General features: G+C 39.0%; 1 protein-coding gene across 1 annotated transcript in view; it reads left to right on the top strand.

The window, feature by feature from the left end:
* Positions 1-12,541, top strand: part of LOC150081985 (uncharacterized) — a 56,979-nt gene extending 44,438 nt beyond the window's left edge. Inside the window, exons 4-5 of the mRNA XM_090379881.1 lie at positions 9,087-9,254; positions 12,293-12,541. Coding sequence (XP_090236007.1) covers positions 9,087-9,254; positions 12,293-12,417 — 293 coding nt within the window. The 3' untranslated portion in view covers positions 12,418-12,541. The remainder of the gene's footprint in view (positions 1-9,086; positions 9,255-12,292) is intronic.
* Positions 12,542-27,853: the final 15,312 nt, after the last annotated feature.

Here is a 27,853-nt window from a genome sequence, read left to right as displayed (position 1 = left end):
TTGAAGAGGTGACCCTCTCCAGCGCAGTGCCCACATGTTAACTTAGATTTACAATTCCTAGACACATGTCCAAATGCTAAACATTTAAAACATTTTGTTATAAATACTATATCTTTTATTCTAAAACTACTCCAATTTATATACACTCGTCCCCTCTCCACCAAGAACCTTCTAATTACTTCAGGAACTTCGATTATCCAATTTTTTGTATCTTTGTCATACACCTTTGCCACTGATCTTATTACTGTATCTTGGATAAAGCGACTCTTGTCCACCTGCAATTCACGAATGTTCTTCTCATATAATTGTTCCAGGAATGTATCTTTCTCTATTTCACCATCCACATCATAAACTATAAGTCTACAGCCCTGTTTCCTGGGCACCTCGATCCTCATGCCTCTGTCCTTAATAGCATGACACTTCATCACTTGATCGAGATCACTCTTGGAATCCACCTCCAGGACTATGCCCTGATCTCGTATGGTTCGAAAGGCCCGCACCTTAACTTCTTTCAGCTGTGGCCTGACATGCTTCAATACTTCTTGCTGAACATCTTCACTAGTCTTTAGGTGTTCTACATTAGACTTTATGAAAACAGCATGTCTCTCTGTACTCTTTTTAACCTTTACTGCCTCGCTCCTTTTCACCACTTCAGCAAATGTGTCCTTTACTTGGCCAATCATATCCCGTTCACGTAACCTAGCTCTCAAGACTTGGTTTTCCATGTGCACCTTCAATGCCTTGGATTCAAGAGCATCCCACATCTCTAGGATTGAGTTCATGGAGGCTCGATTGACCTTATTGGAATCCCTGAACATAAAATCGTGCAATTGCTTTCTGATGTCCTTGATTTCTGCAAAGGCTTCATCAGCACGTTCCTCCTCTTCTTCATTCTCAACTCTTAGCCGTTTTTTAGCACTACGTTGAGCAATGTCAACGCTCATCATTTCTTCCACGTCACTCATAATTCCCTGACTCGAAGTTCCCAGTTCTTCACTTCCCATTCTCTCCACTCTGACCGACAGTGGTCTCAATCTTGGCGGAGAGGAGACCCCCTCTGCCATTTGGACGGCATCCATTGACTTTCTTGGCTGGCTCTGATCTTCAGATCTTGCAGCCATACTCAATTAACAAACAAAACAATACACAATATACAATATACAACAAGAGAATGTCGTAACTTGACAACAAGTTCAAATCTCACAATGTCCACTTCCTGTCCGAAAGGGCACGGAAATACTCGAGATTTCGCCTCAAAAAACCCCACTACACTTATTTTGCTGTTTACCAACAGCAAGGCCCTTCTTTGCCGACCAGGCTACGCCTGGCCGCCCACCCCGTACAGCGTGGATGTGAGGGCCTCGATAAGTATTACCTCCGACACAGATAACTAGAACTAAAAGTTGATAGTAGTCCCTATCAGTTCTGATTTCACACAAAATACACTTTTAGATAATAGAAAGCACTGTGCACCCGGGTATTCTACTTACGCACGGGGCACGCATCCATGCAGTCGTAATTACTTTGGATGTTTGCATACAGCACGTGTGCATGCATTCACATGGCAGGAGCAGGGCAGTGCGTGGGATAATTAGGCCGAGCCTGGGCGAAGATTATTTTTGGGCTAGATTAAATTTAGTGTGTAGGGCGTTCGCGTCGTGTATAGGTAGAGTGGAGAAGGGGAGGCAGAAGGTTGGGGGGGCAAAATCAGAAGTATGGGGGAGATGGTCAGTGAGGCACGCACATGCCTCATCAGAAGGAAAGGTGGGGTAGTAGGGGGGCGAGGCGACTGGTCGTCTCGTCCCCCTGCCAGGAAGGGTTATTAAAGGAGAGCCAGGCTAGTCAGGCTGCCAGAACGGCTGCTTCGTCCTTCATTCAGATTTTTTTCTCTATCTTCATGGTTGCTTGGTAGGTCATCTTTGGTGTTATGCACATTTTGGCTTCTAGCCATTATGTGGCTAGTGTGCATTCAGGTCCCGTCTTCTTCTTCTGTACAAGTCTTCGGCGAACTTTGAGAAGGCAATATATTCCTGCCTCCCGTCCAGGAGGTGCTGTTCTCTATCTCTGGGCAAAAAGGTGATCCGAGTGATGAGCTGGCAGCGCAGGTCATCATAAAGCTGGCATTCATGCATGAGGTGGTGCGAGCTCTCCAACTCTCCATAGCAGCAAATAGGGTCATCTGTAATGCCCAGGGCTGTAAGCTTAGCCTTAAAGGCACCATGTGCTGTTAGCAGGAAGATCGCGTGGAGTCCCGGCATGAACCATGCTGGAGCCATTGGGTAGAGTTTTCCAATGTTGGGGTTGATGACATCTCCATTTGGGAAATTCTCCCATCTGGTTTGCCAGGTCTGCATGAGGTGATTTGTAAGTCTCTTTTTCTCAGTCAAACGGTTTGTGGTAGGTTCTGCTTTGAAGCCGGCGAAGCTACAAGCTCTTCCCTTGGAAAGTTCATATCATACTCCACATTTAGCTACTTCGAGGTCTAAAGGTAGGGTTCCCGCCAGCACCTGCAGCGCGTGGGTGCTAACTGTGCTGCAGGCCCGGGTTATAGCGAGCAGCATTGCTCTATGGATAGAGTCGAGGATTCTGCGATTTATAGCCATGATAATTTTGAGGTACCATGCTCCGGAAGCATAGGTAGCTATCGGCAGGAAGGCGGCTTTGTAAAACAGCTTAACGGTCTTCTTTTTCAATCCCCAGTCCCTTTTTGCGACTCTGGTAACAAGGGCTGTATAGCCCCGTATCTTCTTACGGATGTATTTCAAGTGTGCCTGGAAGGAGAGAGTGGGGTCCAGTATTACTCCCAGGTATCTAAGTTCATTGGACAGTCGTAGTGTGATACCATCAATCTTAATCTGTGGGGGGGGTCTCCTGTAATCTAGGGCACCCTTGAGGAGAATGGAGTCCGTTTTGGTTCCAGAGATCCTAAGGAAGTGGATATTGGTCCACTCTTTGTAGGATTTTATGGGCATGATTTGCCTTTCTTTCCAGCTGGATTCTGCTGTTTGCCTCTATCATCAGGATGAGGTCGTCTGCAAAGGCTTGTGAAGATGCCTCTCCAATATCAGTATTTAGGAATTCATCGAAGATGATGTTCCATAACGTGGGTCCTAAAACGGAGCCTTGTGGACTGCCTCTGTTGATTTTCCTGGTGAGTATTTTATATGGAGCATTCACCATGATGAGTCTACTGGAGAGGTAGCTTTTGATTACTCCATAGAGGTTGCCTGGCATCCCAGTCCCCCCGGAGCCGGGCCAGAACGCTCGGCCACAAAAGTGTGTCGAATGCCCCAGCGAAGTCGATAGAGATAGCCAGGAAGTATTTGTTTTCTGTGGAAGCCGCACGTGCAGGGAGGTTCTTCAGGGCATCTACAGTCTACGTTCCCGGTCTAAAGCCGTACTGGTTTGGGGACATTAGGTTTGCCTGTAGGTAGTGAGCCTGTATTCTGGTTAACAGGAGTCATTCCAAGAGTTTACTGCAGACTATTAGTAAGTCTATTGGTCTGTAGGAAGTCAGTAGTTCTGGTGGTTTTGTCGGGTTTTTAATTATGAGTTTAATATTTGCTTTTTTCCAGTCCTTCGGATAGGTCCCGGTTTGGAGACATAGATTGAAGAGGTTCAGTAGCATATCGGGGACTATCTCCACCACCTTCCTGATTTCCGGCTCCAAGAGGTCCGGACCTGGACATTTCTTACTTTTAATGAGGTGCGCAGCCGCTTATAATTCCTCTATTGTGAAATCCGGTTCCCTGTCTTCTGTTCGGTAGTCGTCATTCTCTATGCACATCTTGATTTGTTGGGGTGTCTGCGGGTCTACATGAGGGTGGAAGGTTGCGTCCAAAATATTGTTGACAGATGCCTCCCAAGAATTGGTAGCATCTCCCTGTGGTGTTATGGTGATTGAAATTACCTCTCCCCTGGGGAGTTTATTAGTGGTTACTTTGTAGACCACCCCCAGGGGTCAGTGTTGTCAGTGGTTGCGACCAGATTTTCCCACGAGTTGTTTACTCTTGCGTATGAGCGAAGTGTACTGGTTTCTGGCCTCCTTGTAGATTTCCCGCGTCCACTTCAGGGGCGGGCCAAGAGCGTCTGGCTCTCTGGAATGCTTTTCGTTTGTCCTGGACTTCCCTTCGGAGCCTCAGGAGCTCCGGACTCCACCATGGTACAGCACCTGAGGCAGGTTTTATTCTTTTATGGCAGCATTCGCTGCTTTAGTGACGATCGCTGTGACTGTTTTTTGAAGTTGGTCAGGGTCTTGGTTTATTTGAATTACAGCTTGCTGTGTATCTTTTTCTGCTATTAGAGTGTCTCTGAACTGGTTCCAGTTTGCCGTGTTCAGTGCATATATGTGCAGCATTTTTCTCTCAGGATATTGTCTCTGATGGTCTCTATTGAGTTGAAAGGTCAGGACCCTGAGGTCGGACTTTGTTCAGGCATCCTGAACCGTCCAGTCTTTTATATTTCCAGCAATATTCTTAGTGGCTAGAGAGACATCGATGGTTGATTCCCATCGTAGGTTGCAGTAAGTCGGTAGTTTATTAGATTGGTTTAGCACTGTTATCATTGATGTTGCTAGGAATTCCTCCAGGCGCTGGCCATTCCTTGTCCCCTGCCTGTCCGGGATATGGCTGTCCCAAGCTGGTGACCTGCAGTTCACGTCCGCTCCTATTATTAGTTTCTAGTTGGGGAGGATATTTGTTACATGTTCTAGGTACCTTGTAGCCATCGTTATGTCTTCTCCAGGGCGGCAATAAACGGCTACTAGGTAGAAGGCTCCCAGTGCTGAGATAAGATGAGAACAGACTGCCCAGGCCGTGCAGAGGTGAGTGATTTTGGTAACTGTTATATCTGGGTTTCTGACCACAATAGCGGCCCAGGGGATTTCATTTTCAGGCTGTATGATCTTGTATTGTAGGGGACATTCTCTTACTTGATTGGCGGCTGCGTATGGCTCTTGGAGTATGATGATATCTATATTTTCTTCGTCGGCGTTCATCCTGACCTGGTCGGCCACTGCCGTGGTTCTATGAGCGTTTAGCTGGAAGAATTTGATTATTTTAGTGTTGAATTGTTTATGATGTGGTGCCATAATATGTTCTGGATTGGGTCAAGCTCTTGTATTTTTGGTATATGGGACACATGTTGTTGAGGGAATGGGAGGCATACATTTTCTGACCTGCGGTTAGCAGAAACGGCGTCTGTGCTCTCATTTGGCAGTCGGTGAAGTTGTGGCGCTTGCCAGCGCAGTTGCCGCAGGTTCGCACAGCCTGGGAGCATGTGTGCGACGTGTGTTCGAACTTGCAGCAGTTGTAGCATTTGATGATAGCCACATGTTCGCGGAATCAGTGGCTACCCCAATGTATATAAACTCTAGTCTGATTTATAAGTATTTGCCAAGCTACCGGGCTCAGTTCTACAGACCAGTTGACTGTGCTCGAGGATTTGGTCTTGATGGTGTGCTTGGGTGTCACATGATCATTTAGATTTTGATCTGGCAAATGTTTGGACAGATTTCTGTCAAACAATTCTCTTGCGACCTCGTCGGGTTTGATATCCTTATCTAGGTCGTATATAAGGATGAAGGGCCCCTTCCTTCTTGGGAGTTCAGCTCTGAGCCCCAGGGTTGCGATCTTGGGGTTGGCTATTATTTCGTTTATTTCCTCTGTGGTCTCTGTTTCGATGACTACCCCTGGATTCCTTATCTTTCACACCGATTTTATTTTCGTGGTCCTTAGGTCACCGGAGAGTTTATCAATTATTGCCTGCTTAATGCCTTCACTAGAATGTTTGTCCTCTTTATTAAGGGGTCTCAACACTACAAGATTAGGTGGCTAAATGGTGGATTTCTCCTTGGCTTGTATTGGTTGCGTAGCTGTGTGGCCACACTGAGTCGGTGTCCTCAGCGCATCTGCATAGGAGGGAGCGCGCTGTGGCATATTTTTTGCTCCTCCTTCCTTATAAGCCTCCAGTTTAGCTGTGGCTATTTCGAATTCTAAGTATGTGTGGAATAAAAAGGACTCCATTTTATTTCATAAAGTAACAATTTGGCCTCTGAGGCCTGTAGAGATTCTGTTGCCCTGGTCCCTAAATAGGTCTTCTAGGGCTGTCTTGAGAGTGCGTGCTTGATCCAAGGGGAGTGCAGGGTCCAGGGGGGATTCCTTTGGCTTGGTTTCAATTTGTTTTCCTGGTTGTAGGGAGCCAGGATCATCATGAGCATCCTTTGGTTGGCTCTGGCTTCTAGTTGCTCTGTCCGATTTAAGGACTACAGTATTTGATTTTTATTTTATTTTTTAGCCAAAGGTGTCGGTTTAACTTCTTGAGTATGGAATTGGTGTTCAGGGTTAACTTGTTCGCTGTCAGCATCAAGTTGTAGCACCTCAGGCTGGTCAGTCTTTTTCGTGTGGTTCTCCCACCATGTTTGTATCCATTTCGGATTTTCGACGTTATCCGGATTAGTCAGTTCTAGGCGCGTTATTTTGTTAGAGGGCTCTGAGAGCTGTTGGAGGATATAAACCACTAGTCCGTGGGTATATTTGTTGCCTTGCAATCTGCAGGCGAAGATTTTGGCTCTTCCCCAACGGCAGTATTGGGGGAGAGGAGAAACAGCCTAGTATATAAGTGGCCCTAGGAAAACGGGATTACTTTCTCTGTGGGTTTTTGTTGGCGCCGATAACAGTGATGACATCAGTTTTTGCACTACATGTATATTTGCTAAGGTCCATTCTGTCCACGGTATGTCTATTGCAGAGGGGGGAAGACACAAAATACATGTTTCACTAGCACAGTAACGGTAATTCAGCACAGATGATGGAGCGCTCTTGCAGCTCGGGTTTGACACAAGTTGGGGCACCTCCCTAGTCAAATGCAGGGTATTTACGTGGCCGCCGCTTTTTATTGGCGGTCTCGCAAACAAAGAATATATATGATAACGCAAATGGCCTGCTAAATTCCCAGTTGAAATTTAAAAATTCTTACCATGGGAGTCCACTTGTTGACTCCTTTAGGTGAGAACACTTTTTGGGACAATAACTATAATTAAAACGCATATTTAAGCACATTTTTCATGAGCGTTGATCAGCACGTCCGACTAGTAAGGCAGCCATATTGGCTCTCTCCCGTAAACCATAAAAAAAAAATCAAATTACTATATTAGGGTTACCCGTAAATGATTACATTAACCCGCATTCGTGTCTGTAAATGGCGTGTGTTCTCTGGTCGATTTGCCTGTCTTCCTGGACGAAAAAACCCCAGTTTCTGAGGGAAAAAACCTTGCTATCTACGCTTGAGACGGACTAATTCATCCACGGAGTGAAAAAAGCCCACTAAAGTTCCTCGCGTCATCGACGGGATTCGAACCCGGGCCTTTTCCACCCGGTGTGGGGAGGACCGTGACGATACCACTGTGCTACCCGCGCAGACCCGTAAACCATAAGAGATACGGTAATGGGGCTCCACAAGAACTGTCCGGCCTCTTTGTATTAGTCGATTCGCAGCGATGTTGACGATGTCATCATGTCGCCGAATAAGAGAACCATGTTCTGTAGCAACGTTGAGAGATATGGGCCAGGGACGTGCAAGCATCACAGCCAGCTGGGCAGTTCTTCACAGCATTCCGACCATGAGAAGTACGGGCAAGCGTAGGAAGGGCATTGAGACAAGTCTTCATCAGATCGATGAACTCATGGCAGCTAAGGAGACGAGTACCATCACTGATCCAACGATGTTGAGAACATACAAAAACGAGAACCAGAGAAAGTCTGATCATCACAGAACTATGTAGGAGAGAGCGCAACCGATTTTTTGAGATAGGATAGAAAAATAGACAGAGAACCATCCAAGAGAAGAGAAAAAGTTTGTCGAAGATCTCTTTGAAGGGCAGGAGTACTGAGGAGAGCTAGAAGACGCTGGTGTCTAAAAAGGAGAACTGACCAATGGAGTGAAGGAATCCAAGACCATCATCAAGCACCTCGGCATGGAAGAAAGACGAAGGGACATCCTTAGAGACAATCGCAGTCACAAATGAATCGTAGCCCTAACTTGGTGGTCTAGACTAGACGACTGAGTGCCTTGGCAGCGGCCCTCCCTAAAACAAAACGATGGTAGAGACGAGGTAGAAGCAATGACTTCAGAATAAAGAGTCGCTATTGAGGCTTCAGTGGAGCTTTGCGAAGACGATCCAAGTAAACTTTAAGATCAAAATAAGCGCACTTCCGACCCTCAGGATAAAATTATTCCACAAGATACGCCAAGATACTTCCATAAGGATGACACATCACAACAAGGAAGAGCACCACCAAGTGAGAAACCTTTATAAAATAATTTTTTCATTTGTACTTCAGTGACCATGGAACGTAAGTGGAGTTTACTAAATAAAGAATATAAGAACATCATCGTATTTGTACTGTGTGCCGGCGACTAGAATCCGCTTAACGCAATACCCAATACCCAGATAATGGCAATTAACTTTCAAGTTAATTGCGGTTATTTCAACCTCAGAACTTAAATGATAATAATATGCACAAGCAATTAATTCGCTCATCATTTTTTTTTTTAATAATCTCTCTCTCTCTCTCTCTCTCTCTCTCTCTCTCTCTCTCTCTCTCTCTCTCTTATGTCGAAGAAACAACACTGAATTTTATCCTGTGCTTCTGTAGGGCAAAAATACAGTGCAGATACAATGCATAACTATTCAAATTAGGAAAATCGCCGCAAAATTCAGATTGTTCCTTCCATAGTTTCGAGGAACTTGAGGGATTTCCACGCGTAGCCAATTCAGAATACTTTCGGAAATTCCTCAGACAACTGTTGTCTTAAAAGCATACTGTCTGCTGACCTATAAACACACGTTTCGAATAAGCTGTAATTTAAGAAGAAAGGCGCACGTTCCAAATAAGAATCAAGAAATCTGTAGACTATTTTGCAACGAGAGAGAGAGTGGGGCAAGTAAGGTGAATCTTCAAGTATTATCTCTCCTCGCTTTCTCTTCAAGGTCTAAGGTTGAGGTGGATGGCCGATGATTACAGGTTTCTAGTTTGTCTCTGTTGACACACTACACTGTTGATAAGAATTTTCATTTTTCTTTTCAGGTCGGGCTTTAGGCAGCCTTACTGGAGGCTTCGTGACGGAACTGTATGGATTCCGCAAAACATTACGAGGGTTTTCAATATTTTCTGCTGTAATAGGGCTTCTATACCTTGGAGCATATCATCTTTGGATCAAGAAAAGAAATCGGAAGAGTCAAGCTGAGATTCCAGGTAAAGCTCGTTGGTATTTAATAAAAACCAGAAAACGCTGGCAAACGAACCACGGCCTGCCGTAACCATACTGCCGAACAGCCGTGGTGGTGTGGGGGGGGGGGGGTTAACGGAAGAACTTGCGGAACGAAATTATAGTTTCAACGAATGAAATTAATTGATATCAAAATGATTAACTGACACGCGAAACATGTCAAAGTATCAGATGAGAATTTTTTTTTTTAAAACATTAACAGAAACACACATCGGACAAAAAATATTAATCACTTGTGGCATAGGGCATATTATCGGTTAAACATGTGGATATTCTATGCTTAGTTGCCTACAGCCCTGAAATTAGACTATAAAGTTAATCGTTTTCTCTATTTACAGCTGCGACTGAAGAAGCAAGGGTCTCCACCACGAAAGATGTGGAGCAGAAAAGATATCAGTAAGTGGCAAAAAGGACTGATTACATTTGGTAGGTCTAAAAGACATCCTGTTAAAGAATTAGCTGAATTTGTTGGTGTTTCAGAAATAACAGTAATAAGAATTTTTATTGAATAGTGTGAGTCGAAATTAATAAAAAATCAGCAGCAAAATGGTGGTCGGAAGTACAGTACGTTCAAATATAATTTTCGGATAGTTCACGGAAATTTACCATAAACGGAACTAGTGTTCCTTCTGGTTTCATTTCGGCTTTCAATTCTTCAATCGGATCTCAATTATCCTAATACAACTTGGCCGTCTTTAAGAAATTCTAATAAGAAATAAGCATATGGATTCAAATCTTAAAAGTACGAGGAAAGGATAGGGGCAACCCAGCTCCAACATATCCGGTCCATGTTATCGATTCCAGATGACAATCACAACAATGTTCGCTACGGAGACCAAGAGCTACATCTACCGCCCTGTCTTGTTAGAAAAATATATCTTATATTGACTCCCATGACCACTTAAGATCTTGTAGGTAACGGACAATATTCACTGTGCCATTAAGAAAAAACTAAACAGACAGTCTAATAGAAGAAACACTGTGCAGTTTTGCGGATGCAAAGAGGTCTCTCCATAACTACATAAGGAATTTCGGTCAATAATGAGAATAATCTCAGACAAGCTTATTCGTACTCATTTAGGTAAAAATATGCTTCATCGGCGAATTAAATGAGGTGATTAATGCGTTTTTAAGCGTTCTCGTCTGCCAACAATTCCCTTATTATCATACACAGTACCACTTTTTAACTCTGTTAATTGCAGTTCGTCTTGGACGTTCTCTGCTGCCGCATCTTACTCGAAACTCGCGATGTACCTCAGTAACAATATTAACATGATAAAACACTTTTCCCTTTTTCACACAAAACGCAAGTTTGTCAGTGGTGTAAGCTAACTGTTGACGGCATTATCCATCAGTTAAAAACCTCCTAAATTTTACATGTTCTGAGTGTCCAAATTAAATACTGCAAGTCAAATATTTAAATGCAGGACCTTATCTGCGGTGATTTAAGTTCGCATTACTATCTGTGTGATCGGTAAGTTAAGAAGACCTAAAATGAATATTTCACGAATGATTTGAGTCTTACCAACGACTGGTGAGATGGTCTCAAATGTTTTCAACAAATGAAGGACTGAGAGGTTTGAGTGTGACATGCTGATTTCATTTATCCCAGTGATCCCTTCTAACGCCAATATTTTATTTAACAATACCTTCCTTAAGACACCACCACAAATATAAAAAAATTAAAAAGATTTTCTAGAATAAGTCGGATTATTGAAATAGATGCCGACGCAGCCTCTGGTTTTTTAAACTTTAAAGTAGAATGTGCTATACTGTTATCTGCCTTTCTTATTGAGATCCCACCAAGATTATTTCTTAAAGTTTTGAAAAGTATTACATAAAATGTCTTTAATTTTATAAACCGCAGTTTTTACAACCCTTCTCTGAACGTATCAGTTGTTTACAACGGCTTGGTAAATGAGAGTTTAGGTACTTCTCAACATCACATGCCCGAAGCTAAGAATAAGAAAGAATAATGTAAGAAAAGAATGTTCTTACGGGAGTAACTATAGAACAAATTCGCTGCCGTATCGTTCACTGATGGGCGCAGCCATGTGGAAAGCAGATATGAAGGAAAATGTCTCTTGTAAGTTTTCCTGTTGTACCATTAAGTGCCCACTCGTCGCAGCAGCAGCATGATAAGCTTGTGAGAGTAACTTGTCTTTTGAGCGAGACGATTCAAAAAAAAAAAAAAAACTTGTCTTTTGAGCGAGATGATTTCTGAATACCCCTGAAAATCCAATACCTAGTCTGTCTTTCATTTATATAAACTGAAAATTTTCAACTACTTTAATGCCGAGTAAAAAGAAAAAAATTGGAACTCAGTTAGGATATCAATGCATTTACCAAATTTCACTTTTGGTTTAATGCATTTATCATTAAATACCTCCCCCCGACCCACCATCTGAGCTTCTGCAAACATGACTGAGTTCGTAAATCTCACGAAAAAGTTAACAACATACCACTCCGGCTACTGAGGCTGCAAATGATAATCAAATAATTAATACATATGAGGCCACCTAGTGTCTGGAAAATTATTTCAAATCGTTAAGAAATACGTTTAATAGAAAATTAATACTAAGAAAGTAAGCTTGTTTTAACTAAAAATATTACAAGCTATTGGCAACTAAAATTTAACTTTTATGTAACGTATTTACCTGTTCTCGTCGATAAAGAACAAATTTTATCGGATATCACAGATAAAAAGGAATATTTATGGAATAATATATATCGGTAATTCGATTTACTAAATGTTTATTTTGACTTTGTAATTATACTTTTTTTAACCTTTGTATTTATACTTTTTTATTACCTATAGTACTTAGTGCAGAGTAAAATGTAATATATGTTTTTACACACGTTGTATCAAAATTAATCCAAAGCAACAAACATATTATCTTAAGGATTCAGAAAATTTTCTGTGATAATTTCGTAACTTCCTTAATTAAATATTATCGGTTACTTCGGTCAGGGTGATTACTTAGCAGGTACATATACTTTTCAGTGCCATCTGTTAATGGATCATGGTACCAGCTAGGAGAGAGACGTCCCAATGGAAATACCAGAGGCCATCAGCCATTAACTACGGAGGAGTCAGAATTATCAGATAGAAAGGAAGATTCAAAGTAACCTGAAGCCTACCAGAATGTGCAAAAGCAATCGTGAAGGTCGTAGTCTATTGACTCAACCGCTCGTCTCAGCCTAAACCAAGAGCATTAAAGGCATGAAAGAAACAGAAGATTCAAAACGAATGTACAGGGTTTGTTATGAGGTAGATATTATGAATCACAACCTAGTATTCATTTTACCTAAACTTAGCAGATAACAACTTTATAAAAGCATTTCAGATTTTATTAATTTTCCTGTTTGCAAAATATGACGGTGCTAAATATGATAGCTTGTTAGGAACACAGTACAGACACTGTACAGTGCCAAAAAAAAAAAAAAAAAAAAAGCAAAACATAAATATACAAATTGTACAGCATTAAAAAAAAAAAAAAAAAAAACATCAGCCCTGAGTATAAAAATGTGAAATATTTCCACTTCATTAATGTACTACGAAGGAAGAACTACCTGTTCGATTTGAACATGAGTTTCCAAAAGACCCTTATCTGTTTAGGGTCTTTTTTTTTAAGGCTCTTACAAATTTCATTTGGTATTATATTCCGAAATAGACAAGGAAAGGGGGAAAAAAACTGAAGCATGTATAGAGTATTATGTTTTTAAAATAACACTGTATACATGCACCAGTTTTTTCTTTTTTCATTTACACCACATTATTTTATTTTTGAATACAAAAAGTGAATTCTTGCGTAATATGTGTGTGACTAAGGTAACTTAAAACGCGAGGCTTCAATGTATTGTGTGTCTGTATTTGGGAGTATTTTTCAATTGGTTGCCAGTCTGCTTGACAGACAAAAAAGAAACCTTGACCGAAAACATCAACTCGACCAAAGGCGTGAAAAATTCTTATAAAAATTCCTCCTGTCTTGGCGTGCTTCGAACTCAGGCATTCCACACGATGCTGAAGAACAGTGATCGTAACTACTGCACCAGCAATGAAGGAACTTCCTAAATTACCAAAGTTTGTCTTGTGAGAAAATTTAGTTGTGAATTTCGAATAGCAACAACAACAACAAAATAAAAAAAAAACCTACATGTAATTTCACTTAATTGCATGAATGAAGGTAAAATAAACACTGCATTGCCATGAAGCTTAACGTTAAATACAGTGTACTAAACATAACACTGCACACACAACTGCCTGACGTTTCGCTGGAGAAAATGAAGACCATCATCTTTATTGATAAAAGTCAGAGACGCACCCAACTATCTAAGATGGTCGAAAGGTGTGTTTTCAGTTTTAAAACTATCTGAAATGTTGCAATTGGTCGGTTTAAATTTGGTAACATATTCGAACGGATCAAGTTCCATCTGGATAAGTTAAAGCTGTCTTAGTGGCTTATTGTACGCACTGTGTTGATGCTTAACAAAGCAATATTTGGCGTTAGAAAAAAAAAGCAGCTCAAAAGAGAATACGATGAAAAAAGGAATAGTTTCAAATGCTGTACAGTGATCAGTTTTTGATTACACTGATTATATTAATACTAACGGGGTCACTTGTTCTTCATCCGTGTTTCTTATATTCATATAAAATTACATGACCGTCTTCCATAGCACCTCCTGCCGGTACCATCCAAACATGATCTCGACAGTATTTGTCGGTTTTCATCAGTTGTCGGCTAACTTAAACTATGTAATTTGGCAAACATGATTATTATCTTATTGGCAATATAAATTATGTCATGAATTTCGTCCGCCATTGGACGAAATTCATGACGTAGCCCGGCTTTATTTTTATCTGTCATTTTTTTTAAAACTGACGAGGGATATAATTGTCCACGTCGTTGATTATTAAAATAAATGTTTTTATATACAGGACAGATAATTTCGGGAGTCGTTAGAGTCAAAATGCAAAATTTTACCAAAGATTGTTGAAATAATGTATAACAAGTTAGCGGACAAACTTACAACTTTCTTATATACATGCACTCAGTGATCATTGAATTGTGACCACCTACCTAATACGATGTTGGGCACCGTTCGCACGGATAAGAGAAGCTAATCGCCTAGGTATTGACTCCACTAGATTTGAAGACGTCCGTAGGGATCTGCAGCCACGCTGCCTCCAAGGCATGGTTGCGTGTCCATACGCCTCCTATTCCGTTCTAAAACATCCCACAGGTGTTCAATTAGATTGAGGTCAGGCGAATTTGGAAGCCAAATGAAGATGGGTAATATCTTCGATGTTTTCCTCAAACCGCTCGTGCACAGTGCGAGCCCGATGACACGGCGTATTATCATCTTGGAAGATCCCATTTCTGTCCGGGATCAAATGCAACATGGCAGGATGCTGTTGTTGTTGTTGTTGTTGTTGCTGCTGCTGCTGTAGTAGGATTTTAGGAGCATCGGCGACTAAGCCCATATTGCTTGTGTTCTGTGATCGATTTTCTGTTTTTTTTTTTGTTTTTTTTTTGACGAAAAATTCAAGTTTCGGGGATTTTTCGAAAAAAAAACTCAAAACGAAAAATTCAAAAAACTATGCTACCCTCGCGAGAGACCGACTAACTCAGCCACGTTGAGAAAAAAGGCCCATAAAAATTCTTCACGTCATCGACGGAACTCGAACTCTGGTGTTTTCCAACCGGTGTGGGGAAGACGGCGATCCTACCAACATGGCAGGGTGCACATGATCTCCTAAGAGCTGTCAGTAGACATCAACAGTGAAACGTTGGTCCATACGTTTCAGGAATCCTAGTTCTTGCCAGAAAAACATCCCCGATATTATGCAACCACCACCACCACCTGCCTGGGAGCTATGCGGCATAGTCCATTACGGAACAGGGTGGTCACCATTCAGTAATCACTGTGTGTATTTTGCTACTGTTATAAATGATCTCTCCTTAATTCTTAAATGTAACCATCGCACAAGAAACAGCTTAATCTTTTGTATAAAATAACCCTCTATTTGATTAAATTTATATGTAAATATATAGATTTACAGACACTAGTTTTCTTCTGCTAAATTTTGTTCTGTTTTGGTTATTTTATCATAGTTTGACCCACTGGTTAACCATTTACGTTTTCATGGCTATAGTGCATAGGCTCATAGTGATAGAACATATTGTGGAACTGACAATTGATATCCAATGCATCCTGAAAACATTCTACTTTAGGTACAAGACTCTTAAAATAACAGCAAATTTGGGTCTTCCCCCCCCCCCCCAGGAGAAAAATGCCTTTTGCAGTAGTGTAAGCAAACGTCAATTTTTAACGGAATTGTCCCATTTTGTGTGAAGCGTTCCTGTGACCCGACAATGATGAAATGGTACACCAAACAGTCTCGGTTTTTTTTTTTTTTTCTGACAGTGCCATTTTATTTAGAAGTTAACATGAAAATGTATGTTATATATGCATTTTATAAGTAAGATATATTATATAGATAACGTTTCATATTAAAAATAATTCAAGGAAACAACCACAATAAAATAATGTTGACCGATTCGCCACCTATTCCCCATGGACATGAATTTGTAATGCCCATTAGGCCAGAGAAACGGTTAGGCGTGGATACAGTAGTATACGCGCTTCAGTTGACTGTGTACAGTAAATGCCAAATTCAGTAATGATTGCATTCTTGTCAAAATCAATAGTTGTAAACTCCTCTGATGTAGCTGCTAGTGCGAGAACAGCAACGTAAGTCAAAACATAGAATCATTGTGATAGGCACTGTTCCTTTCAAAAATAATTTACATCGAAGTCACGTGTTTGCGATTCGCATACGCACTATGCAGTCTCGCCTGTCGTACTGCCGGTTCGGCAACTGCGTCAGGATTTTTATCTGTTTGTTTTTTTTTTTTTTTTTTTTAAATCTGGTCACACATTGTATGATTTGCACAACATACAAAATACTCATGCGTAGCCTTTACACTGAACTTTTCAAATGTAAAAATATAAGAAACGATAATTTTAAGTTTAAATGCAGGCGAACGTATTCCGAGCTGGATTCAGACAGTGTAAAATTGACAATACAGGTATAGTGCACCAATTTTACACTATCGAATATTACACATACCTTGCAAAATTCAACGCCTGGAAAGACTGAATTTGCAAGACCATAAAATATCAAATCAAGAAGGCATTCCCAAGCTTTTCATACTGCAAAATCTATTACGCATTAACAAAACCGTTCTTAAATATATATTTGTTCTCGGTTTCAGTGTTACATCTGCAAAGAAAAATCATACATAATTTGAAAAGTCAAGTCTCAACCAGCAATCGACTGTGCAATATTAACCACAATTTAATGAGCTAAATTTTAAATACCGTATTAAATAACTAATGCATTTGTGAAAATCACTAATTTACATTGTAAATCAGGATATTATAAGAGCACAACGGCAATAGTTGAAGCAATAATGTAATGGATAAAACAAGTTTGTGTGCGTTTTTATTATTTCGGTTATACATGATAAAATTCAGACGTAGGAGTCTTCAGTTCCTTCTTTTAACCATTCCTTGACTATTTTGACAAAAAAAAAAAAAATTGTACGGACCGATATAAACAAGTTATATATATATATATATATATATATATATATATATATATATATATATATATATATATATATAAAAACAGGCACGTCACCAGAAGGATATACTGATTAAATAAACTAAACCACTGAACGTTAAACTGTAACCTTACTTTCGACCTTAACATTATTTATATATTTAATGTGGTTGAGCCAATTTGGTAAATTGACTTTACTTTAATGTGGCAAAGGCTTTCAAAAAAGTCAAATTTTTGAAAATTTGGCTTTATTGAAAGATGCTTGAGTATGTGAGTATTTGAGTGATACTTGAGTATGTGAGTACTTGAGTGATACTTGAGTATGTGAGTACTTGAGTGATACTTGAGTTAGTACTACAGTTACAAATTTAGTATTTAAAAAAACAAAAAAACTCCATACGCAACGAAGTACTTTAAACCTTACTCGACGGCAGGCCGGGTTAAGGCAACTTGCTTTAAATACTTTTCTTCAAACCCATTTGTAATTGCATATTTTTCACAATTGCTAGGTCTAGTTAGTGTCGACATGGTAATCTGGGAAGCACATTTAAGATCCAACTATTTCTGGTGTTCTTGTATAAAAAGATTAGTTCAAAGAATGTGTAAGTACACTTCCTGTTTTCGACTGCAAAATGGTAATTTTTTTTCAAAATATTCAACAGAAATGTAATTTCACAAACAGTTAATAATAAACGGTTAAGTTAAGCATCTTAAAAATTAAATTAATAAGTTAAGCACCTTACTTAATTTAATTTTGAAGATTAATTTTGATGCTTAATACATTTTTACAAAATGTATTAAGCATCAAAATGAGATGCAAAAAAATTTAATTTGCTCTTTTCTTACATATAAAATGTTGTTTTTGCACAAACACATGCAAGTATGTTAGCGTTATATTACACCCGCATCTGGGAGCTTAAGAGGTCTGTGTTATTCGGAGTACATCCCATGTCATAATCGTAACTTTGTCATACATTTTCGTATTATTTTCCTATTATTGATTTTCTGATAAACTGAGTTTATGAACAAATCAACGCAAGGGAGAAAACTGATATCAAGATCTGGTTAGTCATGATCAGCCGGAATAAGAGATTTCCATGCTTTGTAATTAAATTTTATGTGACTACGATACCGTCCAAAGCAACTGACTTGGCACCTTGGGATAATGAGAATATCGATTAAAAAAACTAGTTAATTGTATTTTATGTAGTTTTTCATTTTTATATCTTGATTATAGTGTAAATACTGCTGTTTTTATAGTTTCTGTACTTATCGTATGCGTTGTATTTAAAATAAATGTATCTTTGTTTTATAATGCAAATAAAGTATTAAATGTGCCCATTATGTTTTCTATTCAAGTTCCTAACTTCTGACCAACTGAAATATGAATTATTATATACAATTTAATCTACAAATTATTATTTACAATTTAATCTACAAATTCTTATCTACAATTTAATCCACAAATTATTATCTACAATTCAGCTTGATATTTAAATTAATTGGTAATCCCAGGAAAGAAAGAATATGTCAGATCAGACATGGACCTTAAATATGAAGAAATATTTCAACTAAATGACCGAAACATTTCAAAATGTGAAAGGGCCTGAGTAATAAAAGTCTAGTTTAAAAAGCACCGACATTGACTGAGTGAAGAAACCAATGTGAAATTTTCTTGCTCTTCTTTTCAGGACGAACGAATCGCACTTCAAATATTCACACATTAATTCAAATATTAATAACAATGCAGTTTTAATATTAAATACTAAATTGGCAGAGGAAGAGTCATATACTTACATATTGAGGTACAAAAGTTTTAACAAATTCAGTAAAGCAGCAGCTGTCTTCTTTCAAAACAAAAGGTCATTTTGAAGCCCAGCTAGGGTCGCAAGATTCGGGAAGAGAGAAGAATAATGCACTTATAATACACTACGAGTAGTTTTAAAGTTTTAGACGGAGAGATCGAACGAAGGTTATACGCTATGACGGTTATGACGCTAATCCCTAGGGTCATATTCTCTGCTTCCAACTCATGTTTCGATTTGATAACAGGATGGCATTCGTATTTCCCGAAGATACTAAGCGAACGTTTTTTCTTTAGTTTTCTGTCATGTTACAGCGATAGCACACTGCGTAATTACTGTATTTTGAAGATGGAGAGTTTTTCTTAGAATGGTCTTTAAGGGATCGTAGCATATTACGTAAATGCACTTTGAAATATACTTTCATTGGCCAATTCACATGCACTCTAAACGATATCTTCCGATTACCTGGGAGTTGGCAATAAATGTGAGAAGTATTACTGGCCAATTCGCTCGGCACGACTCTCCAAAAGTAAAAGTATCATTCTCCAAAATGTATTTTAAAAATAAATCTGTGAGTTTGACTCATTGTCGAGGTCTAGCGGCAGTTCTTGTTATAATTACTGATACATTACATCAATCACAGGAAAGTGAAAGCACAATTACCAAAGCATTAAAGCTAACTTCTAACCCAGATGGATTATAAGCATAATTTATAAAGAAATGGTATGCATCGCTATCATCTGAGAGTTTCCCCTCATATCTTAAATATTTAGCCAGAGCAGCCGACAAGCGACAAAGAAACAAATTACTGCGACCTGACAATGATATACCAAACCTCTATTTTTGATATGTAACCAATTAATTAATCAGAGGCATATTAATTAAATCTTTTAAGTGATATACTCCTACATCAAAGGCTACAAACCCTTCCCAACATGTAAGTTACCATAAAATAAACAGACTCGACATCAGCAGTGATTTTGGATTGAGAGCCACCTTAAACAAATTTCGCTGGTTGTGGAATTTTTATATATATATATATATATATATATATATATATATATATATATATATATATATATAATAAAAACACATTAAATAGGCCGCAAACATTTAAATAAAACTAAAAACGAGTTTAAGAAAGTATTTATTTCATGAGATTTCTGTCATTAGAGTTCTTCAGAAAATTATATATTTTTATTTGCGTCGAATGCTTTGCAATCGACCACTTCCCGTCCCCTTTTAAACTTCATCATCATCATCCTCCTTTCAAGGATTTAGGCCAGATGACCTGTTCCGGTCTCAGTCCATCTTTTCTTCGAACGTCCTGGATCTCTCTTCCAGCTGGCCGATATTTCATAATCTTCTTTGGTAATCTTGCTGGGTGAATCCTGTCCAAATGATTAATCCATTTTTCTCTGTATTTGTAGATTCTACCTATAATTGAATCAATACCTAATTTTTTGCGTATATCAGAACTTTTCTTCTTGTCTAATAGTCTATAGCCACTGGTTCGGCGAATAAATTTCATTTCAGCATTTTCAATCCTTTTCTCATATTTTGATTTAATTGTCCACATTTCACTTCCATAGAATAAAGTGAGTCTTGCTATCAGCTTATAAGCTTTTATCCTTGTATGCTTTTGAACTTTATTTGGTTTCAGGATATTGTTAATTAAACCTGTAACTTTTAAAAAATTGGAAAGATTTAATTCTATATCTTTTTTCTTCAACATAAGAAAGATAACATACAAGGTACTTAAATGAATTTACTTGTTCCAGGATGGTATTTTCTCTTACTATTTGGCTTCTGATTGGATAATAACTTTAAATGCCATAACTTTAGTTTTTTCATTTGAAATTTCCATTCCGAATGAGTTAGCGATATTATTTAAGGTAAAAATTGATCTTTGAAGTTCGTCTTCATTCTGAGCTTTATTATTATTTGATCATAAAATTTAGTTACTCGATCAATTTTACAACCACAAATGATAGTATTCTTCCCTTCTTTGACTACTGCATTTATATAAATATTAAGCAACGATGGTGACATCGGGCATCCTTGATGAACTCCTCGATTAATTGATTTCCGTTCAGTTATACCAGAGTTGGACTTTACTGAAATTCTTTATTATGATAGACATCCATTATGGCATTTAATAATTGATTACGGACATTTAATTTATTTAAAATTTCCCATAATCTTCCTCTAGAGACCACATCGAAAGCTTTCCTGAAATCAATAAATGCGAAATGTGTTTCGATATTATATTCTCTGTTTTTCTCTAATAAATTTTTAATGTAAAATCTGGTCAATACAGGATCTTCCCTTTCTAAATCCATTTTGTTCTTCATATAAAGCTGGATCAATATATACACGTAATTTTTCTGACAGTAATCGTGCATATAATTTATTTCCAATATTTAGAAGGCTTATTCCCCTGTAATTCTCACAACAGGATTTGTCACCTTTTTAAATATAGAGATAACAAGGGCATTCTTCCATCTTGATGGAATTGTTCCTTCGTTCCAAACTAAATTATAGTTTTAACAGGTATCTATGGAAATTATTACTAGCATATTATATTAATTCCATGTTCTTATTGTCTTCACCTGGAAACTTTCCAGATTTACTGTTATTTAAAGCATCTTTAAACTTATAATATAAACCTTTTACACCTATAATATATACTACTTTTTTGTGATGGAAACCCCAAACACGAGAGGTATCAGAACCTATAGTACTTAGTACAGTGCGTGGGTTGGAGGTTGAGAAGATGAAAGAAAATATTTGTTGACATTAGACTTGAACTTATGTAGATTGTATCAGGAAATACGTACGATGGAAAGTTGTTCCAGAAAACGGAAGTTGAATGAATAAATGAGGAAGACGAAAAGTTGGTTCTGTGAGTTTCAAGTTGGACAATAAAAGGAGTGGTAACGGCACGTGTTCGGACTGCTTTGAAAGAGAGAGAGAGAGAGAGAGAGAGAGAGAGAGAGAGAGAGAGAGAGAGAGAGAGAGAGAGAGAGCGGATATTATAGAAGCCAATTCAGAAGAACAGTGCCTATGGAAGTATCTATTGAAAAGGCATGCAGCAGAAACTGAACGTCTATGAGATATAGAGTGGAGAGACTCAGTTAGAGACGAGTCATTAATTAACCTAACTGCCCTCTTTTGAATGAAATCTAGAAGCCCGAGAGAGCTTTTGGGAGCACCGCCCCAGATGCGGGAACAATATTCCGTGGTAGGGTGGATTTGCGATTTGTACAGAATGAACAGCTGCTTGGAAGAAAAGTAACGCCGAGAGCGAAAGAGAAAACCAAGTTTTTTATAAGCAGGGGAAGCAATATTTGCAATGTGCTTATGCCAATAGATATTAGAAGTCAGGGTAATCCCCAATAGGCATATATGATCTTGCCTAAAAATCGGAGTTTAATCGAAGATAAGCATAGGAGCAGAAGAATCCTTTTTGCGAGATATACAGGACTGAGTTTTGGAAGGATTGTAATCAACTATGTTAGTTGATATTTTTATATGTTTTTAAATGCTGATCTGCAGGTAATTCTCCAGTGGAGAATTACCTGCAGAGCAGCATTTTAAAAAATTGATAGTGGATATTCCAGAAGTTTAAGCTCTTTGAGCAGGGTAAGGTTTCTCAAACTGAAAGGTGAAATGCAATGTGCTGTAATCAGCAAAACTATAAATCGGATTTCCAGTCAATGGAAGAAGTTTATCAATGCAAAGAGGAAAAGAGTGGGGGGAAAGTACTGAATCTTGGGGAACACCGGAATCAGTGGAGAAGTTAGAAGACAGGGAGCCATCTACTATCACAAACAGTGAGCAGTCAGAGAGAAAACTGGATGCCCAATTACAAAAAACAGTTACAAACCATACGATGGAAGCTTATTTAGAAGACCTTTATGCCAAACACGATCGAAAGCCTTTCAAATGTCAAAAGCAACTCCTTGAGTTTCACCAAACTTTTTCATTGAATTTGTCTATATATGGGTAACATAAGCTAGAATATCAGCAGTGCATTGACACTGACGGAATTCATACCGACGATCGTTGATCAGATGGAAGGTTACTAGATAGCTTAACAGTTGGCAGTTAATTGATTTCTCCATTACTTTAGAAAGAGTAGAAGTAATTGCAATGGGAGGATAACTGGATTGGAGCAAAAATATTTTGTCACTCTGTTTAGGAACTGGCTGGATATAAGGAAATTTCTAAGCAGAAGGAAAAATACCTTTGGAATAAGAAAGCGAAAAACGGCGATACGGAACAGGAGTAAGTTTAGGAGCACAGTTTTTGAGAACAAGTGGAGAAATATCATCATGACCTGGAGCTTTCTTAGCATCAAGATTGTTCAAAATCCTTCTGACAGCCTTTTCACGGAAGATCACAGGAGGCATTGAATGGAGCATAACTGGGAATGGTGGGAGACAGTTTACTAAGATCGGTTTACACGATTTGGAAGAAAAATTGGATGCTAGCAGATCAGCTTTATTCTTGGTAGATGAAGTGGCAATAGAAGCATCTGCTTTTGACAGAGGTGGGAACAGAGATGGGCAAAAGTTGCCAACAGCCTTAGCAAGAGACCAGAATGCTCGGCTACCATTTGGACAAGAAGCAAGTTTTCTACTTTTAACCCGTTCAAAACCTAGTTTAGATTGATTAATAACTGCTTTACAATTGTTGCGAGCTTTGGTGTAGGCAGAAAATGAAACTGAAGATTTGAAAACAAGCCAATTACGATATGCAACATTCTTTTCTTGAACAGCCTTAGCACATTTATGGGAAAACCAATGTTTAGATCAAGGACGAGATTTTAAAGTGGAGTGTGGAATAAAGGACTCCATCCCTAGAAGAATAATTTCATTGACACGATCTGAGCAAACATTAGCATCAGAAGTTTTGAAACATTAAATCCGACCACGGAAAAGAAATCTCGTAGTTGTGCATTCTTGTAATGCCGAACAACGCGAGTTGGAAATGGCCATGAGAGAAAGGCTCCATTGGAGAAGAGACCATCACCAAGTTGTGATATGAGGTTCCTAGAGGACCACTCACCTCAACCGTGTACTTAGAAGGGTTGTTGGTGAGAAAAAGATGAAGCGTGTTGGCTATGTGGTTACGATTGTCTGGTATACTGATAGCTAAATGAACAATCTTGTGCGAGGTTGTTAGTAATTGCAAAAGCTTCAGCATCTCGACCAGCTAGGTCCGTGTGACTAGAAAACGGAAGCCAGCTGGAGTTGTGAACATTGAAATCATCAAGAAAAATTACCTCACTGTTAGGAAAGTTGTACTGGAGGAAGTCAAGTTTCAAAGAGAGGAAGTCAAATAGTTCTATGTTTTTAGTTAAAATGGGAGAAAAATATACAGATGAATTTGACAGATTGTAGTAGAGGGATCTGAAGCCAGAGAAGATCGAAAATAGGAGATTCCATGTTAACAAGTCCCTGACAGGGAACATCAGAACGAACACATGAACAAGTACGGCCTTTGAAGCAAAAGTAATCATACAGTGAATAATTTAACATAACGTAATTTTAACATATTTTTTTCATTTTTTTTAGTACACCATTAAGTGAAGTAATAAGTTTCAGTACAGGAATAAATACTGGTCTGGGTGCACTAAGAATTATCATTCCTCATCTTGGTGTCTCTTCCTGTACTTAACCTCTTTGCTCTTCTGTGTATCACTTCCGCATGCCTACCGCCGTTATACATGTCATAGCAATTTTTAAGACTTTAAAAATTCATATTTTTGAAAGCATTTAAAAAGTTACCCTTATTATTTTGGCACGTGTCCCACTGCTCTAATCCATAGATTTCTTCTTCAAAAAATTCTTTAGACTGTAGCTCAAAATTCCTAATGCCACTCCTACTAATGCGATTCTGTTGCACATTAATCATGTTTATGGAATCATGGGTTTGCTAAAATATAACCGATTAATTAACTAGGAGCATATTAATTAAATATTTTTAACCATGATCACATAAGTGAGACATACAGGTGTATAGTTGCCCACATTACTCTGGGCAACTATAAGCCCCCTTTGTGTTAGTAGGTACGTTACAAACATCTTTCTTATACATAATATACAAAATAGAATTTTAATAATGTTCGAAAGAAAATTAATGTTTTTTTACTCGAATTAAGTACAAAAAAAAAAAAACCATCATGAGAATCGCTCAGGAATATATATTACTCCATTCATTCTCATTAAGCCCCATCTTTTAACCAAATTTTGGATAGACAGATAGAAAATTGAGTTTTTTTTTTTTTTTTCATCTGAGTTGTTGAATGTTAATAATAAAGATATTTTTAAACTGTTAGTAGTATATGGTCGTGTTGGCTGTTTACTAGAAAAGACTCGAGTTTCCTGGGGAGGTGGGGCATGGTGCCATCGCCCTATAACACGTAAACTCATCCATAGCCTGAAAAAAAATCGATAAACTTTTCTCCCTTTCCGGAACAAAGTAGTATTTCTTAGTAGCCGACTGAAAGTAGTATTTTTCCAGTTGAGAATTGCCGCTTTAATTCGGCTAAAATTAGCCGTCCTGCTGTGCCTACAGATATAAACTACAAGCTGCTGCTAGCAATTTTTCTGAAGGCAAAGACGTGGCACTGACTGAAAATTCTCTATTGTCAATATTCCTCAGCTTTTTTCACCAAAAGAAAGCAACTTTTCTGGGGTCTATCATCATCTTAACAACAATAAGGAACCAACTCAACTCCTGCAATGTCCATTGATAGCTCTAGAAACTGACTTCACCTGCCTTCTTATCATCTATGTTACCCCATCCCTGTTTTAAAACTAAACCGTTTCAAAGTTTCCATCGGAGGAGATTACAAAATCGAACAGGATATTGGCGACCAACAGCCGCCAATGCTACCTGAAGTCGACGATCGTGGGACTGACCATAGCCCGAAAAGCAAGAGGGAAGCGTCTGAGAGACATCACTGATCGATAAAGAAGACTGACAAACGGTACACACCGCTCAAACTCAACAAGGAGACCCCCACTCATAAAGAACAGTACCACTGTAAAAGGGCCAGATATGTGAGTAGGTGAAGTCATTTTCTAGAGATATCAATAGACGTTGCAGGAGTTGAGTTGGTTCCTTATTGCTGTTTACAGGGAATACATCACCAAGGACCGCGGGGTAACAGATGACACATGTCAAAGATGCCACCTGGCCCCAGAAACAATCCAGCACATCAACGGAGGAAGCACGGTGATCACCAAGACGGAGAACAAGTACGAACACTACCAGGTCACAGTTTAATACCTCAGAAGCAAGCGCAAAAATATCAGTTGTGTCAAAAAAATGTACCTTATTACAAATACGAACCTGAGGCCGTACAATGCAAATCACACAATGAACCAGACATAACCCTCGTCGACAAGAAAGAAATAGCTACACCTACCAGAAACCGGAAAAGAAAAGATCAGGTAGTAAACCGACCTAAGACAAAGAGTCAAAGAAATATAGAATAGAATAGAACAGAATCTTTAATTGCAGTAATGACAGACATACAATTAGTCCCGTCACAGCATGGTGGTGCCAGGGGTAACAAAACATATTTACAAAAGAGATACACATGAGAAAAAAGATAAATCAGATTATTAACAAAGCATAGTTTTACATTTTCAGTTCGACGAGGATACCCTTCCTGTATTTTTTATTATTGACCACTTCTTGGAGGTCCCCGTCGATGGCTTGCAGTGAGGGCAGCATTTGCTTTGGCAGGAATCTGTCGGTTAGTACTAGCCGGTTACGGTTTGCTAGCAGCTGTGCTGAAGACCGGAGATAAGGGGGAGGAATGCGCCAAGAGCAGTGATCCCAGAAGTTCGGCTCTGTAATTTTACCGGTGGCCATCTTGATGGTGAACAGCAGCGTTCTTTCTCCGATGTAGGACCGGAGCCTGCGTAGGTGAAGAGCTTCTGCTAACTGCGTTGATCTGAGAGCTGGGGGAAGGTGGAGTTTGCTGTTGGCCCATTTTAGAAGCCAGAATTCGGCAGAGAATAGTCTTTTAACGTTGGATTCGGCGGCCGATGCCCATATCTCTGAAGCGTACAGTATTGTCGGGTAAAAGATTGATAGGATGTATCTTTTTACCAGTTGTGGGTCGGTGGTGTGGAGCAGCTGTTGTTTGGCGACCCAACGTAGTGAATTCAGCCTCGACTGTATGAGATTTATGTGATCGTTGAAAGATAGTTTGGAGTCGAAGACGACCCCCAGATCTTTGTGTGTTTGAACACTTGGAACTGAGGAGCCGTTAAGCACAGGCTCCAACGTTGTTGGGCTGTCCTTTAGAGAATAAGTTATTTGTGCCGATTTTAGGGGGTTGATTTGGAGGTTGAAAGTATTGAGGTAGTCAGCCATGTCCTGCAGTTTGCTAGTGATTTGCTGAGTGATTTCGGCTGCCCAGTTGGATGGCGATATTCTAGTAAGGAGCTTGACATCGTCAGCATATGTGATCCAATTGCACTTATTGGTCACAAATGGCACCATGATTGCTGAGAAGTATATGAAACAAGTAATGACTACCTCAATCACCGTACCAAACAGTTTCCATACGAAAATAGCAGCAATAGGCCTTACAGAGAAGAGTTACATGGAACTCCAAAAAAGCTGCACTCCTGAAAACCTGTAGGATAGTAAGGGAGAGTTCCTCGAGCAACCATTATAATAATACTAATAGCAATAACAGTAAACTCAGACAACCAACCACTCCATTCATTTCGTACCAGTACCCGTTACGGGACAGAAAAACTCCTATAACGAGAAAAAGTTATAATAATATTAATAATAAATACTAACTTGATTAACTTTCATAGGACACAGCGACTGCACAGAGATATAAAGATCCTCTATCCTTGTGGGAAAGCTTACAGGTGCAGCAGGGGATAATTTGCTCTTACAATATGATAATCAATTTCACCGCTATTTTAACATAATAGCCATTATCCATACAACTTAATAGCGCGATTTCTCGAACCCACTTTTATACAACATATTTGGGACGCTTTTGACAGTTACCCAAAAAATAGCTCCATTATCTCTCTAGGAGCTTAAAAGGGTTCTCGGGGAAGAATGGACATCATTATCACCT

This window comes from Mastigoproctus giganteus, chromosome 8, assembly GCF_048544385.1.
Source record: "Mastigoproctus giganteus isolate SK-2022 chromosome 8, ASM4854438v1, whole genome shotgun sequence".
NCBI classification, from domain to species: Eukaryota; Metazoa; Arthropoda; class Arachnida; order Uropygi; family Thelyphonidae; genus Mastigoproctus; species Mastigoproctus giganteus.
The sequence above is the reverse complement of the archived record's forward strand: the minus strand, read 5'-3'. Positions and strand labels throughout refer to the sequence as shown.